This window comes from Lentinus tigrinus, assembly GCF_003813185.1.
Source record: "Lentinus tigrinus ALCF2SS1-7 unplaced genomic scaffold L226scaffold_2, whole genome shotgun sequence".
NCBI lineage: Eukaryota > Fungi > Basidiomycota > Agaricomycetes > Polyporales > Polyporaceae > Lentinus > Lentinus tigrinus.
This window is the reverse complement of record NW_027137911.1, coordinates 1,627,961-1,642,314: the sequence shown is the minus strand read 5'-3', so window position 1 is coordinate 1,642,314 and position 14,354 is coordinate 1,627,961. Positions and strand designations below refer to the sequence as shown.

General features: G+C 60.2%; 5 protein-coding genes across 5 annotated transcripts; 3 read left to right on the top strand and 2 right to left on the bottom strand.

Annotated features, from left to right (window-relative positions):
- The first annotated feature begins 1,529 nt into the window (after positions 1-1,529).
- Positions 1,530-3,365, top strand: L226DRAFT_133155 (uncharacterized protein). Its single transcript, XM_067672277.1, has 3 exons — positions 1,530-1,946; positions 2,112-2,372; positions 2,581-3,365. Exons 1-3 carry the CDS (start codon positions 1,707-1,709, stop codon positions 3,061-3,063), a joined length of 984 nt encoding a protein of 327 aa, XP_067541838.1. The 5' UTR covers positions 1,530-1,706; the 3' UTR covers positions 3,064-3,365.
- Positions 3,366-3,827: 462 nt separating this feature from the next.
- Positions 3,828-4,778, bottom strand: L226DRAFT_133310 (uncharacterized protein). The gene has a single exon (XM_067672279.1). The coding sequence runs from the start codon at positions 4,596-4,598 to the stop codon at positions 3,990-3,992; it is 609 nt and encodes a 202-aa protein (XP_067541837.1). The 5' UTR covers positions 4,599-4,778; the 3' UTR covers positions 3,828-3,989.
- Positions 4,754-6,907, top strand: L226DRAFT_453697 (nuclear protein; the record flags this gene model as incomplete). Its single annotated transcript, XM_067675143.1, has 4 exons — positions 4,754-5,062; positions 5,160-5,732; positions 5,803-6,510; positions 6,572-6,907. The coding sequence occupies 4 exons, from the start codon at positions 4,754-4,756 to the stop codon at positions 6,905-6,907; spliced, it is 1,926 nt and encodes a 641-aa protein (XP_067541836.1).
- A 374-nt stretch (positions 6,908-7,281) lies between these two features.
- Positions 7,282-9,282, bottom strand: L226DRAFT_499426 (uncharacterized protein; the record flags this gene model as incomplete). Its single annotated transcript, XM_067677720.1, has 4 exons — positions 8,729-9,282; positions 8,561-8,658; positions 8,197-8,500; positions 7,282-7,735 (listed from the first exon to the last, which is right to left on the bottom strand). Exons 1-4 carry the CDS (start codon positions 9,199-9,201, stop codon positions 7,282-7,284), a joined length of 1,329 nt encoding a protein of 442 aa, XP_067541835.1. The 5' UTR covers positions 9,202-9,282.
- A 1,790-nt stretch (positions 9,283-11,072) lies between these two features.
- On the top strand, positions 11,073-13,991 carry L226DRAFT_566050 (uncharacterized protein; the record flags this gene model as incomplete). The annotated part of the gene is made up of 11 exons (XM_067683855.1): positions 11,073-11,210; positions 11,276-11,597; positions 11,661-11,783; positions 11,838-11,863; positions 11,918-11,985; positions 12,115-12,258; positions 12,326-12,834; positions 12,900-12,948; positions 13,025-13,089; positions 13,189-13,767; positions 13,867-13,991. 11 exons carry the CDS (start codon positions 11,073-11,075, stop codon positions 13,989-13,991), a joined length of 2,148 nt encoding a protein of 715 aa, XP_067541834.1.
- Positions 13,992-14,354: the final 363 nt, after the last annotated feature.

Here is a 14,354-nt window from a genome sequence, read left to right as displayed (position 1 = left end):
TCCAACTATTGCGCCAGTATGCCAAAGCATGGCACATGGTCGTTCCTGCTGGCGGATTCAACAAGCCATGCTGCATCCTCGCGTCAACCCCACGTTTGCTCCGGTATCTGAACGTAAAAGAACCCGCCTGTCGGTGGGCCGGCGTTGGACACATTGCGGCAGGAGGGTCTGTGCCGCCGTCCACATCGGTCATGGTGGATGGTTGACATCAAGGTGTGGCCGTGACGCTGCTGCGAATTTGCGAGTCGAGGCGAGTTGGGACCTGCGCATACGCGATGGGGAGTCCTACATAACAGCGCCGAGTGGTCAGATATCGCGAACCTAGGAAGCAGCAGATATCTAGATATCCGGGAAGACGCTTAGGCAGTGCAATTGTGTGGAGTATCCCCGCGTCGAAGCTAGGATGCGTGGCGGCGGCCTCGAATGCGTGGATTTCTGGATGTAACTGTGGCGGTGTGGACGTTCCGTCTACGCGGGACGCGGGCAAGAATAGCGTCGAAGAGAGAGCAGTCAGCCGGAGTCGCAGGACGACGTGCGCGGTCGCTATGACGCACGCCGCGTCGTAAGTGGACTTGCGGCGCAGCGTTGTCTGCGGGGCCTAGTCCTCATGTTGGTATGGTACCATGGTACGAGTCGAGCGTTCGCATGCACGTATGCGTGCGATCTGTCCATAGGTCGGCGCCATTAGCACGGACGCGTCCCCCGAGAAGGGCCGAGCATAGACTCACCAAGGTTTGTAATGCAACGAGTGATTTGTCCCCGAGGGCGGACTTGGATCAGATCAATCCTGCATCTACTGGCCCGTACTTATCTGCGCGACCGGGCATTCCGCGAAGGCTCCGAGTACTCCGTCCATCCGTTTGACGTCCGACTGCAGCTCCTTTCCTTCAAATACCGGCACCCGAGCGCGACGAGCGAAGGAGGCCCCCCTGAACTTCCCCGGACTCGCGCGGCACTCGTGAACCTAGATAACCATCCCGCCCGTGGGCACGCTGGGCCTCTCTGTCTCCGAGGCCGCCCCCTTTTGCGAGAGGCTTATTCAGGCTTGATCTTGTCTTCCCTCGGGCCTTGTCCTTGACGCCTCCGTTCCTCGCTTTCGTTTTCTTCCTCCATCATCGAGGACGTCCCCGCCAGCCCTGCCTTCGAGCTCCTCTTCCCCGTCGTCGAGCGCGGCCGACGCAACTCCGAGCAAGCTCGCAAAGCTCAGCTGAGATTGGGTGGACAGTGCCATGGCGCGACATCTGAGGCTCATCAGGTGAGTTCTGTTTTCTGTTGGTCATCACGGTATCGGAGGGCTAGAGTCGCGCGCTCTGGCCGCGGCCCGCAGGCAGGCGCCTAGTGGCACCCTGCATACCGCGACACCATCTTTTGTCCGTTCCCGTCGTCGTCCTTCGTCACCGCCGTCTCTCCAGAGACCCCGACGCCCCCACTCTCTTTCCTCTTCTCTTCCATCTTCCTCCCATCGTCTCTGGCGTTCCCCGCCAGCGTCGCTCCAGTCGCCGTCGTCGCCACAGACGTCGGCTCCCCACTTCACCAGCTCGGTGCCGCTCGGCTCGCCTGCCGCTAGTCTCCCGCCCCGCCTGTCACCTCCATATCTCCACCTTCCTCCCATATCCCCGCCTCGTGCACTCGTCATTGCTCGAACCATCGGCTGACGGGACTCCCTGACTCTCTTCTCAATCCCTGTTCCCCGTGCTCATCAACCAATGTCGCTCTCTAGGTCTCTGTCTCTCGCCGGCTCGTTCGTCGGCGCGGTGTGCAACCTTGCGTTCGCGCTCCGTCTTCTTGCCCTCTCGCGCTCGCTCGGCTGGGAGAGCGAGAGCGAGTGGGAGGGCTCCGCCGACACATGGGCCATCGACTCGGTCCGGCTCGTGTGGGCCCTCCTCTTTGCGTACTTCGCTGCAGCGGCGGCGTCGTGCTTCATCGGGTTCGTAGGGATCGCCAAGGTGTGTACTTGCTTTGTTCTCCCATCCCTACCCTTCTCCACGCGTCCATCTTCCCCCGGTGTTTCATGTATGTTATTGAGATGCTGACTATCGCCTCCGCCGCCCATTCTATGCGCCCTTCCCACCTCGGCAACAATACGACTCGGCTTGGCTTGGACTCCGCAGCACATACGGCTGTTCGTGCGCATCTACCGCGATTACTCGATTGCGGACTTTGTGTTCGTGACGCTCGCCACGCTCGGCGCAACATACACGACGTTCAGCTCGTCGTATGTTCGCTCAACAGTGTGTGAGGAGTTCTCCCGCCACCCTGAGCTCATGCGCGATATGGGCGAGATTGGTATGTCGCTCGAGAATTGCGAACAATGGTTCGAGCGGGCTGTCGTTGCGGTGCTGGGGATCATGTTCATCCTGATTGTAGTCCGGGTGAGTCCCTTTCCACACTTCCCACTTACCCCGTCGCTACCGCCACCTGCGGGCAGACAAGGTGTTCCCTGTCTGACGCCTCGGTCTCGGTCCCCTTGATCGGCCCGAGTCTGCGTGTTTGGGACGGGGTATGATGCGTTGACACAGTTTCGCTGACGACGACCTTCCGGCATCTGTCATTGGCGCGCTGCGGATTTAACGTGCACAGCTGCACATCGTCATCGCGCTGTCGCAGTACTACACCCACATCTCCCGAGACCTCCTTGCCAGTGCCAAAGCACACATCCTTGGCCTGCGCACGATCAAGACCGACGTGCCCCTCCAGCGGGTGTACCTCATGCCCACGCCGACGTCACCTTCAACACCCCTGTCTGACGGGCGCTCACATCACTTCTCCTCGACACGCAGCGACGTTGCTGTGTATGCGACTATCCCGATCGGCGGCATGACTGAGGAGGAGGCCCGGAGTATGCACGCCACGGAGGCGTGGATCACAACAAGTCCCGGGCCCGGCTCTCCGAAGGCGCACCGGCACTCACACTCGCATTCGCACTCGCACGCGCACGCGCACTCTCATCCGCATTCGCGTTCGCACTCCCACTCCCACCGGTATCACCCGTCGAGGAGCTCGAGTTCGAGTTCGTCGAGCTCGCAATCTGCCAGGGACGAGAAGAAGTCTCTCGTGGCTTGAGTTTGTGCTGGTTCGTCAGCCCCGTGCTGTTCCTTGACGCGAAGGGCACATGCCGTGCCGAGGGTACGACCGAGGCCGGCCTGTCCAGTCTTCGCTGTATGGGGAGAGAGCGGAGGAGAGCGTTCGACGTATGGATATTGTGCACCCACCCACCTACCCACCCCCACCCGACATACTGCCATCCACTGATCCCGTGTATTTTCGACCCCACTCTCGAGCGTCGTGTCCCAGTACGTATAGGTTATAATTTTATCGTGCAGCCTGACGTGTACATTTCGCCCGAGTGCACCCGTTCCTTGACCTTGTCCGTTCCGTCTTCAGACTTCAGTTCCTGCAGTTCTTCTCGGCTACAGCCTACAGCCTACAGGGAGTCTCAGTCAGTCTATCGTGATCTGTGGATACGTCGTTCCTGTCCCCCGCCCCGCTTCCCCGCTCTCCCGCTCTCACACCCCACGACCGTGACCCGTTCTTCTTTCGTTTCGGCTCGTCCGCCCCGCCCCCACCCACCCACCGTCGAGAGGCCCAGGCCTAGGCCTGTCGGTCGATGGCAGATGTTGTCCTGGTTGCTACGTACGCTTGCTATTCACTGTACTTATGTGTAGTTTACAGCACTTCTTTTGGCGCGATGCAGCGCCATTGGACAATCACACACCAGTGCAGTGTGCCACATCTTGTCTTCGCGCTCGAGACCGCGGTCGATAACCACACGGTGCGTTCCCTTCGAGATGCCATCGTTCGTGCATCAGGGCCAATCAGATCTTGGTGTTCGTAGGGTCGTGCGGGTGCGCTGAGACGCTTGGCTGGGAGTCGATCCGGGGTCGAGGCCTCGCGCTCGGTCACCGGTGTTCCAGTGAAGATCTTTATGGCTGTTCCGGACGCCGGAACGCAAAGCTCAGAAAGCAGGCTTATCTACATATACATATACATCAGCCGCTGAGCGGACTCGAGCAGAAGGACGACGGGAACTTGGAAGGGCAACGGAGTCCGCGTGACCTAGACTGTGCGCAGATTGAGCGGGGACGGAACACGTTTTTCTGTGCCCGCGACGCGGGCTGGAGGGCGTCGGTTGGCGGGTGGGAGGCAAGGGGCTTCCTGGAGTGTGGGACATGAACGCATGAATGGGAGAACGCGAGGCGAGGAGGTTTGTGCGGGAAGACCGCGGGTGAGAAGCGCTGGCGATAGGCTGGCCTGGGCGGGTTACAGTGGGTGACGTCAGTGCTTGGGATGTGCGAGGGTTTCGCTGGTTCCTGTCCGTGTGTGGGTGCCCAGCGCAGAAGGTGCAACGTTGGCTGGCCACAGCACTCAGAGTGCGCTGCCATATTGGGCGAGCCGGGACTTGCCGCGCGAGGGTAGTACGTTCGATCGACGCAGACATGGTCGCGCAGGCTGCGTAAACGTGCTTGCGGGCTGGGGCACTGGGCGAGGATCCGACGGGCGACGGGCGGAGGGCATCGCGACGGCCGAGGAAACGCGTATTTGTATTTTGGCGGGGGCAGAACAGGGAGCGCATGGGAGAAAAGTGGAGGAGAGGCCATGGGCGCCTGCGGGGGAGCGCAAGATTTCGCAGTCTGGTCTGGCCGAGGCTCCTGCTCTCCATCATCCTCGCTCAGCCCACATATACCCCCTTGCCTATTTCTCGCCCTGTCCCCGTCCCCATCGAGCCCCGTCCCGCCCAAGAACCCCCGCAAACATGACACACAGGACCCACGACCGCTCCCCGCCCTCCCCAGACCCCGACCCTACGCTTCTCAAACGCCTCAAGTCCAGCCATATATCCGACGCGCCCCCCAGCTCTACCACCCAAGACCCCACCCCCCACTTCGCCCCGGACCTCTTTGGCCCCTCCAACATCCACAGGCTCCACACCGAGTACGAGGGCAGTCTCCCCTTCAAGCATGTTGTGGTCGAGAAGCTCTTCCAGGACGACCTCCTCCAGAAGGTCAAGGACGAATCTCTTGCGGAGCTCAGTTTCTCGGAGAAGGAGACGGACATCTACAAGGTGCGCATCTCTTCCCTGCGTCCTCTCTGCAGTCGCGAACCTCGGACTGTAACCATCTGCGAGCGGTGTGACAGGCCCGTTAATCATATCTTATCAGGTCTACCAAACCGGCGACCTCGCCTCCCTCTCGTACCTGACCGAGCAGCAGATCGCCCTCCTGCCCTCCCTCCTCACCCTCCGCGATGCGCTCTACTCGCCCATGTTCCGCTCCTTCCTCCGCGCTGTCACCGGATGCGGTCCTCTCTCCGGGACCAAGCAGGACATGTCCGTAGTCAGCTACCGCAAGGGATGCCATTTACTAAACCACGACGACGTCATCGGCACCCGTCGCGTGTCCTACATCCTCTACATGCCTCTCCCCCACTACCAAGGCTGGCAGGCGGAGTGGGGCGGCGCGCTCGAGTTGTACCCCGTCAAGACAGGCCCGGAGGGTCTTCCCGAGCCCGAGCCCGTCCCGGCTAAAAGTATCCCGCCTGTCTGGAACCAGTTCATATTCTTTGAAGTACAGCCCGGCCGCAGTTTCCACTCTGTCGAGGAGGTTGTGGTCGGCGAGTCCGAGGATGGTCGGCAACGACTGAGCATCAGCGGCTGGTTCCATTCTGCTCAGCCCGGGGAGGAGGGCTATAATCCCGAACCTCAGCCAGAACTCAAAAGCTCCCGCGACCAGTTGGTGAGCAAATCATCCGATCCTCGCGGCGAAACCACCGCTCACCGCTCATGTAAACTTTTTTACTTTCCAGGCCTCCACACAGACCGAGTTCAGGGGTTATCCCAACACCGTCGAACCACCTCTGCCCGACGATCCGCTCTCGGAGGAGCACGTATCGTTCCTGTCCGAGTTCCTCAACCCGGTCTATCTCCAGGCGCGCACAATGAAGGCCTTGGCGTCCCGCTTCGTCGACGAGTCTAGCCTCGAATTGCACTCATTCCTCTGCGCACCGCTTGCGGAGAAGCTCCGTGGCGGTCTGGTCGAGAAGGACGAGCAAGACGGGCTCGGCCCGAACCGCGCGACGCGCATCCCGCCGCACACCGCCGGCGGGGAGGGCGCGTGGATGCTCAAGGGCCCCCCGCACAAGTGGCGGTACTGCGCCCTCCGCCCGCTGGAGAGCAACGGGCCGAAGATGGCGGTGAGCCCGCGGTGGGCGCACGCCGACGTGGATGATATTGTGCGCAGCCTGCAGGAGGAGCTCTTCACGAGCCAGGCGTTCCGCGCGTGGCTCGCGTGCGTGTCGAAGCTGCTGCCGGTGCGCTATATGGCGGAGGCGCGGCGGTTCAGGCCGGGCCTGGATTACACGCTGGCGACGAGCGAGGCGAAGGAGACGAGGTTGGATGTTGTGCTGGGGTTGACGCCGCAGGTTGAGTCTGCGCCCGACACGACGAGCACCCATGTGACCGGCGAAGAGACCTCCCCCGTTGGTTGGCAGACGGGCGAGTGGGGAGGTTGGGAGGTTAGTGACTCCGTTCCTACTTGCATGGGATCTGGTGCTGACATTCTGACTCTATCTGTAGTGCTACATGGCTCCGCACGACGAGGAGGACGACCCGGCTGTCTACCGCTCGGGCTCGTCGAAGAAAAAGAACGGCACGAACGGCGTGAACGGCCATGCAGGCCAGGACGAGGATATGCACGAGGACGAGGACGAAGACGAGGAAGACGAGGAGGAGGACGGCACGCTGCTGACCGTCCAGCCGGGCTTCAACCGCCTCCTGCTCGTGCTTCGCGACGAGGGCGTCATGCGGTTCGTCAAGTACGTCTCCGCCGCAGCGGAAGGCTCGCGGTGGGACATCTGTGGCGAGTTTGAGATCGGGATGGTGCAGGAGGACGACTCTGCGGACGAGTCATGACATGCATGATACGTGATTGCTGAGGTACTGAGTACGCGAGTCTTGTGAGTCTTGAATATCGGTGGGCGCGCGCAGACGTCACACATGTATCACTAGTTGGTTTATTTGCTCCGTTCGTAAGCTTCTGGCTTACACACCCACGCCCGCTGCGCGCCCTATATTGCCCCACAGTGCTAGCGTTTCCCCGTACAAGTAGCTGTAGTATTGTCTTGTAATGACATACCATGTCCGTCCTCCCGTTCCCATCACGCCGCAGTCAGCATTCAGGGCAGAAGCTTAGCTTGTCTCCTATTGCATGCCGTCCCTCCGGGCGCAGAACAGGGTCTAGAGTGCGCTGCAGCTGACATACGAGACATAGACGTGTAGAGAGTACGCTAGAAGACGATCTTCTTCCCCTCGCTGGGAACGATGGAGACGTCTTCGCGCTTCGCCATCGCCAGGGCGGCACCGGGTTTAGAGCGTGGACGGGCTCCCTTGAAGCTGCTTCCCTTGCCCGAGCCTCGATCCTTGTCCCCTGCATCCGAGCGCCGCTTCTTCGCCGGGGGACCACCCTCCTCCTCTCCCTCTTTCTCGCCCTCGCCCTCGCCCGCTTCTCCTGCGTGCCGCTGTACCCGGGCAGGACGTTCCCGCTTGGCACCAGATTGCCTGCCTTCGCCTCCTCGTTTCTCGCCGCTTTTTTCCTTGCGAGGCGGGCCGCCGCCGCCTCGGCGGACGGCCTCGGGCGACGCGTACTCAACGACGAGCTTTCGGCCGTTGAGCGAGTGGTTCCGCGTGTTCGTGAGCGCGGCGGTCGCGTGCTCTGTGCTCGTGAAGTCGACAAAGGCCCAGCTGTGGGACGAAATACAAATTCAAGGGGGCGCGTCAGCCACATCAGTTTTGTAATTTTTTTTCTGTAGTGTTTCGCACGACGCAAAGAAGCAGAAACGGTGGCTGTCAAAATTGAGGGGCTCCACGTCGCCCGCTTGGGGTGTGAATTTGTATTTGGGCTCTGGGGTGCGCGGGGTCAAGAGCGCACGAGACGCGCGGAGACGAGGCTCGAACGTGGCTCCGCGTGCATCTCACCGACGCAACGCCGGCTTCGTGATCTCAATAACCGTCTTTTAGTGTTTGGATCATAGACCCACGGTCTGTGAAATGACGCAAGCTTCCATCGAGCGTTCTATCCCGATGGGACGTTGGGAGTGAGTCCCGGGACACGGGTGAGACCACGCGGAGGAACCGCAATCATGCGACGAACACTGAACAGCAACATGGTGTGATGGCAGAACCAGCAGGGAAGACGCACGCACCCTTTGCACTTTCCGCTATCTTCAAACGTGCCGAGGCGGACCTTCCTGATCCACTTGTCGCCGCTGTCCGCCCCGTCTGCGGGCTCCTTTGCGCGGTGGGACTCGAGCAGCTCGCGGATGCTGTCTTCGGTGGTCTCGAACCCGAGGTTCCCAAAGAAGAGCGTGGGGCCGGGAGGCTGCTTCTGCGTGCTGAGGATCTTCTGCGCCGTCTTACTGTGACCGGACGCTCGATTAGCGGCTGAAGCCTCTGCGCCCTCCGCGCCAGCGGTTGCTGCAGGTGCAGGACGCCCTTTGAAGTCGTCACCTGGGTGGGGTGGTTAGACGTACGTCCGGGAGCCGCGGAAGACACCGGGAGAGGGCGTACCATCCTTGATGAGCAGACGTCTCCCGTCCAGAGGGTTCTCGGACATGGTGATCGCAATGGTCTTCGCATCTGGGGTAGCAAAGTCCACATACGCAAAACTGAAGGGCAAATAACCGGTATATTGATTCGTATCGGACGGACATGGGTGTGGAGTATGTCAAAACTGACCCTCTGTTTTCCTTCCTGGGGCCCTTTCCCTCAGGCCCGCCTGCCGCCATCTTCATGGGCATGTGTACCCGCGTAATCTCGCCCACACCTTCAAAGAAGGTCCTGAGAGACGCTGGTGTGGTCTTGAACGACAGGTTGCCGACCCATATAGAGTTCTGGCGTTTTGGGAGCTTCGAGGGCGGGAGCTCGGCGGTGTTCTGCACCCTTGTCTTGTCTTTCTTGCTGTCGGCGTCCTCTGCATCTGTGTCCTTTGCTGCACGTTGCTCTTTCTTCTTCTGCCGCCGCTTCTCGGCGTGGGACAGCACGGGTTCCTCGTCCTCGTCCGCACTGGCCTCGGAATCCGACGCGTCTTCGCTACTGGAGGTGTCGTTGCCGGACTCGTCTGAGAGCCGCTGTCTCTTGCGAGGATGTGGAGACGTAGATACGGACTGCTCGGAGTCAGACGCGCTGCTGGAGGAAGAGGAGGAGGCCATGATCGAGGGCGAAGCTGAGGAACTTGCAGGTGGAGCGCCCAAGCACAACTTTCTCGAGTCCGTGATTCACGGGGTTGCCTCGGCAAAGTCCGATGGAGTTCACTTGCCTCTCTTGGCCCCAGTTGCGACTTGACCATGATCCATGACAGTGAACGTTGACTAGTACTTACCTACTACCTTGATACGCTACATTCACGGGAGGCCATTATCAGATAGTGTGCAACGTGGGCGGAACTGAACCGCAAGTGATTCATGAAAGTGAGCTATCACGTCATGGCATTGTCCTCTCACCGAGTGTACACGAACAGGTGCGATACGGACTCATGGATATCATGACCCTAGAATAGAGGCGCTCTTGTACGTCTGCTGCACACATGCTCTAGAGCTGAACAGAAGAGTCGAAGACTCGTAGGAAGCCTCGCGACGCGCCAACGTTGCTCCGTATGACCATCTCGACCCCATCGGTCTGCATACAACGGATGGCCTAGAAGGTTCGGGCTTTCCTATCTACACGTCGGCACATGTACTCTCAAACACCCTACTGCACTCGGGATAGGCTGCCCTGGTGATGTCATCTCGACAAAAGGACATCTCGAAAGCGGATCCCACCACGACGTGCAGATGCGGACCCCCTACGGAACACGAGGGCTCTCCGAGGATTCAGGAACCGAGATGCGTAGATATGCATGTCGGCATGCTCTCATAGCGATCTCGCCGCCCGGAGCCTCCATGCCATTCTTGATGGTCGACACGGAATAGCGATACGCAACTGCCAGCTTCCAGGATCTCCCCTCTTGGCCACAGACTGCAGAAACAGGTCGCTTGTATCAGAGGCAACGCATGTGGTGAGATATGTCCAACGCTGCTCCTCATACCTCGTGCTTGAGCCTTCCAGCCATAGATCCTGCTTGACCTCTTAGTCGGAACGCCGCCAACCCCGAGATATAATCATGCGTGAGAAGTGAGCATGCGGAGCCACGATTCTTACGGTGGCATGACGGCGTTGAGTGGAAGAAGAACGCGAAAGCCGCGACAGAACACAAGGTCAGGAGGGGTGCTGCCGCACGTTCCGTGACGACTACTTACTGACGCCCTCCGAGTCAGCCCTAGTCCCCTGCACTCTTCTACACCGCGGTCTGTTCCTAGGCCCGGTACCTTCTTGTGCCTGGCTGTAGGCTGAACGTGCGCTGCGCACCGACACCACAGTATAACCTGAACTTGCGACGTCGGACGACAGCCTGCTTGTGGGGAGCTGGGCCAATTTCGAGGTCGAAACACGAGGCGATTTCCACCCGGAAGAGGTTAGCTCTGCAACTATTTTTGTCTCTGACGTATATTGACCTCGAGCATGTTGTCCCGAAGGCGTTGGACGCTTCCTTGATTCTTCGCGAAATGCGATAGTACGGCGCAGTACCGACGCATCGGGCTCATTGGCCACCCCAGCCAGCCCCATATGGAAGCCGCATCCGTCCAGACTCTAGCTCAAATCTGGGCCGTTCTCGTAGCAACCATGGTGCCATCTCAATGGCACATTCAGCCCGTCGGGTGAGTTTCCGCATGCTGTGGGGGAATGAACTCAGGCATCGGCGTTATCTGATAAGATAATCCGAGCGCCTGACCTCGGGAGAGATATGATAACGGTCCATCTTATCAGATAACAGTTACATCTGATCTTTCCCGAGAACCCTGATCGAGACGTCGAATCGGCTCTCGAGCGGTACCGGTTTTTACACCTTGCTCAACCTCGAGCAACGATTTTTTCGTTTTGACTTCCCCTGAGGAAAAATGAATGTCATGCAGTGGCTACATATATTGTGCGGTGCCGAGAGGCCAAGAAGTTGCGACCCATCCCCCCGACGAGTTTCTCTGACATGTCCAGCCATCGCGGGTACAGCTCCGACTCCTCGAGTGCTTCTGCTTCTAGCACCTCGATCATAGCCGCCGCGGCCTCATCGACCACTACCAAAACCGCTGGTCACAGCGGCGGTGGTAGTGGGAAACGCACCACCGTGAGTCGCACTCTTGGCTATCCTGACGTCTTAGTACTTGGTACTAACTCCCTGCCCCATTTCAGGATCACCCTGAGTACGTGTGGTATGGCCTGCTTGCCCTACTGGGCTTGGCGACCTTTGTCAACGCTTGTTACCTTTCTTGGGTCACGTACCGCCGGTATCGAGCCCGCCGTCGCGCGTCTGAGGGCTCGTCGACCAGTCGGACCGTCGCTCCGCCAGGTGAGACTGGGAGACTGTCCCTGCGTCGCATCCCGCAGGCGGTCCTCTCGGCGTCGCGCATCTTCGGCTTCAGATGGCGCATCCCTGGACTCGATCTCATGGTGGTGGAGGTGTTCTTCACGGTTGCATACATGCTTGCTTGCCTTGTGTGGTGTTTCGCTCCTGGTCGGTGTTCTGACTGTTCTGTTCGATGTTGTCGCATCGTGCTCATCGTCTCTCATCCTTCAGTCGACGGCCTCACGTACCCCACAAATATTGCCGGCAGATCGTGGGGCTCCAGGACGGGCAAGTTGGCTACGGTACAGCTTCCGTTCATCGTCTTGCTTTCTATGAAGAATAACGCCGTCACCTGTGAGTTGTTCTACCCATCCACGTACGACTTCGTGTCTCATCTTGTTCTGTTAGGGCTCACCGGAATTGGACACGAGAAGGTGCACAGTCTAACGCATATGTACTGTTTTTGTCCGCTAATTGTCCCGTTCTAGCTCAACTTGATGCACCGCGTGGTGTCGAGATGTGTTCTCCTGCTGACATGGCTGCACTTTGGTGGCATGTGAGTGTAGCGGTATCGTCTCGTCCCATTACTATCGACTCACGCGTCATTGCTAGGTATATACGCAGGCGAGTGAAACGCCCTGTCTTGTCTCTGCTGTTGAATGTAACATAACCATCCCGCCTGCAGCCCGGCCAAGTTGCTCGACGAAGGCTGGAAGGTCGCCGGCATGGTCGGAGCGGTCGCACAGACCATCACCACCATCATCTCCGTCAAGTGGTTCCGGCGCCGCTTCTACGAGACCTTCTACGTCAGTCACGTCATACTCATCCTGTACGTCCTCTCTCCCCTCCCTCTCCTCCTTCTCGGAACGATTAACGCTTACCCTCGCCCTCCAAAGGATCTTCCTCGTCACAGTGCACGTCCACGTCGTGCCCGTCCGCTGCGCCAAGTACATCTGGGGCGTCTGGGCGATCTGGCTCTTCGACCGCCTCCTCCGCGGCGGGCGCTACATCCTCCTCAACCTCGTCCTCCGCCCGTCCAACGCGAAAGCGCGCATCGAGGCCATCGGCGCGGACGGGCTCCGCATCACGCTCAGGCGGCGCATCGCCGGCGGGTGGAGGGCCGGCCAGCACGTCTTCCTCGCGTTCCCGACGCTCGGGCTCCAGTCGCACCCGTTTACGATCGGGAACGTATACGACCCGCTCCCGCGCGCTGATAACAAGAGCAAGGGCGAGGACAAGGAGGAAGCGGAGATGGTGTTCCTCGTCCGCGCGATGAAGGGCCAGACGAGGACGCTCCTCGAGCGTGCGGCGCCGACGGGGAGCTGCGAGCTCCCGGCGATGGTCGATGGGCCGTACGGGCACCCGGAGGACATACGCCCGTTCTCGACTTGCGTGTTCATTGCCGGTGCGTGTGCTGTTTGTTACGGGTGCGTGCCTGCCTGGCTGACTGTGTTACTCGACCGCTTTCAGGTGGGACGGGCGTCACGTATACGCTTGCGCGGATGCACCAGCTGTTCAGGTGAGCATCCTGTATCCTATCCTAATCCTAGGCGCTGCGCTCCGTCTACGTCCCCCCTCCTCACGCTGTGCACCAGGGACGTCAACGCCTCCGACGCCTGCGCGCAGCGGGTCGTATTCGTCTGGACCATCCGCACGCAGAGTACGTCCCCGCACTTCTCTCCATCATGCTCACGATGATGGCACACGCGCTTCCGAGTTCCAACTGACCGTCGTCCGTCCTGCCATGCTGGTGCTGCAGCCGAATACGAGTGGATGGCCGCCGACCTGGAGAACGTCCTCGCGGAGGCGCCGCCCGCCGTCTCCCTCGCCGTCGACATCTACCTCACCGGCGGGAGCGCCACCGGAGACCCAAACTCAGATTCTGACGCAGACGCAGACCCGCGGCTCGAGTCCCTCCCCACGCTCGCCAGAGACTTCCACGCCGACGCTGGCATGGACATCGAGAAAGGCACGGGCACGGGCACAGACGAAGGGCACGACTCGGACGCCAAGAACCGCCCCGCCTCCTCGGCGTCCGCGTCGTCGTCGTCCGACTCTGGCTGCTCGACCCCCGCCACGCCCAGCACGCCCAGCACCCCCGGGACGCTCGTCTCCTGCGGCGACGTCAAGAAGCCCGACGCGGCGTACTTCGCCCCCTGCGCAGGGCGCGCGATCCAGACCCCAACGCCGACCGAGTGCTGTCGCGCGTTCCCGCTCGCGGTGGCGGTGGCGGACGCGATCACGGCCCGCGTCGTCAGGAGGCGGTGCGGCCGCGCGGACGTGTATGGGATCCTCGAGGAGGAGGTGGGCGCGGCGCGGGGCGCTGTCGCTGTCGATGGTGCGTGGCCGTTTTGCACTTGGGTTGTGGGAGAAGTGCGAAATGCTGATTGATATCGTGATATCGACGTTTGAACGTTGAACGTTGAACGTTGAACAGTGTCTGGCCCGGACGCGCTTGTGGACGGGGTGCGGCGCGCGCTGTGTGCGCCGTTTGCGGGCCCGGTCGCGGCGCTGAGGGGCACGCCGACGGTCATGCTGAGCGTGGAGCAGTTCCGGATGTGATGTTCTGTTTCTTCTTTTTTTTTCCTTATTCTCTATTTCCTTTCCCCCTTTTTTTTCCTTGTCCCTTTTTCGCGGTCGTCCACCCAGGACCACCCGGCCATACCTTGCCCCCCACCACCCTCAAGGTCTCAAGGTCTCAAGGCCTCAAGTTTCGCTCACGCTGACACGCGCACGCTCACGAAGACGACGAATTCGCTCACACGCACGACGACCCAACTAAACGCACCTTTTGACTTTTGAAGAGAATTAAATCGACGCCGCGCTGGAAGGGCATGGGCGTGGTGGTGACTAGCGACTAACGATGACTGTGTTGGATATGATAGATGATAGATGATGTTATTGCTTAACGTTTAACCTTGCTGT

Excerpts from the sequence above, each read along its gene's own strand:
- L226DRAFT_133155 (XM_067672277.1), top strand. The coding sequence starts at position 1,707 with ATGTCGCTCTCTAGGTCTCTGTCTCTCGCCGGCTCGTTCGTCGGCGCG. Across the intron at positions 1,947-2,111 it reads GGTTCGTAGGGATCGCCAAG|CACATACGGCTGTTCGTGCG; the intron begins GTGTGTACTTGC and ends TGGACTCCGCAG. Across the intron at positions 2,373-2,580 it reads TCATCCTGATTGTAGTCCGG|CTGCACATCGTCATCGCGCT; the intron begins GTGAGTCCCTTT and ends TAACGTGCACAG.
- L226DRAFT_133310 (XM_067672279.1), bottom strand. The coding sequence starts at position 4,598 with ATGGCCTCTCCTCCACTTTTCTCCCATGCGCTCCCTGTTCTGCCCCCG.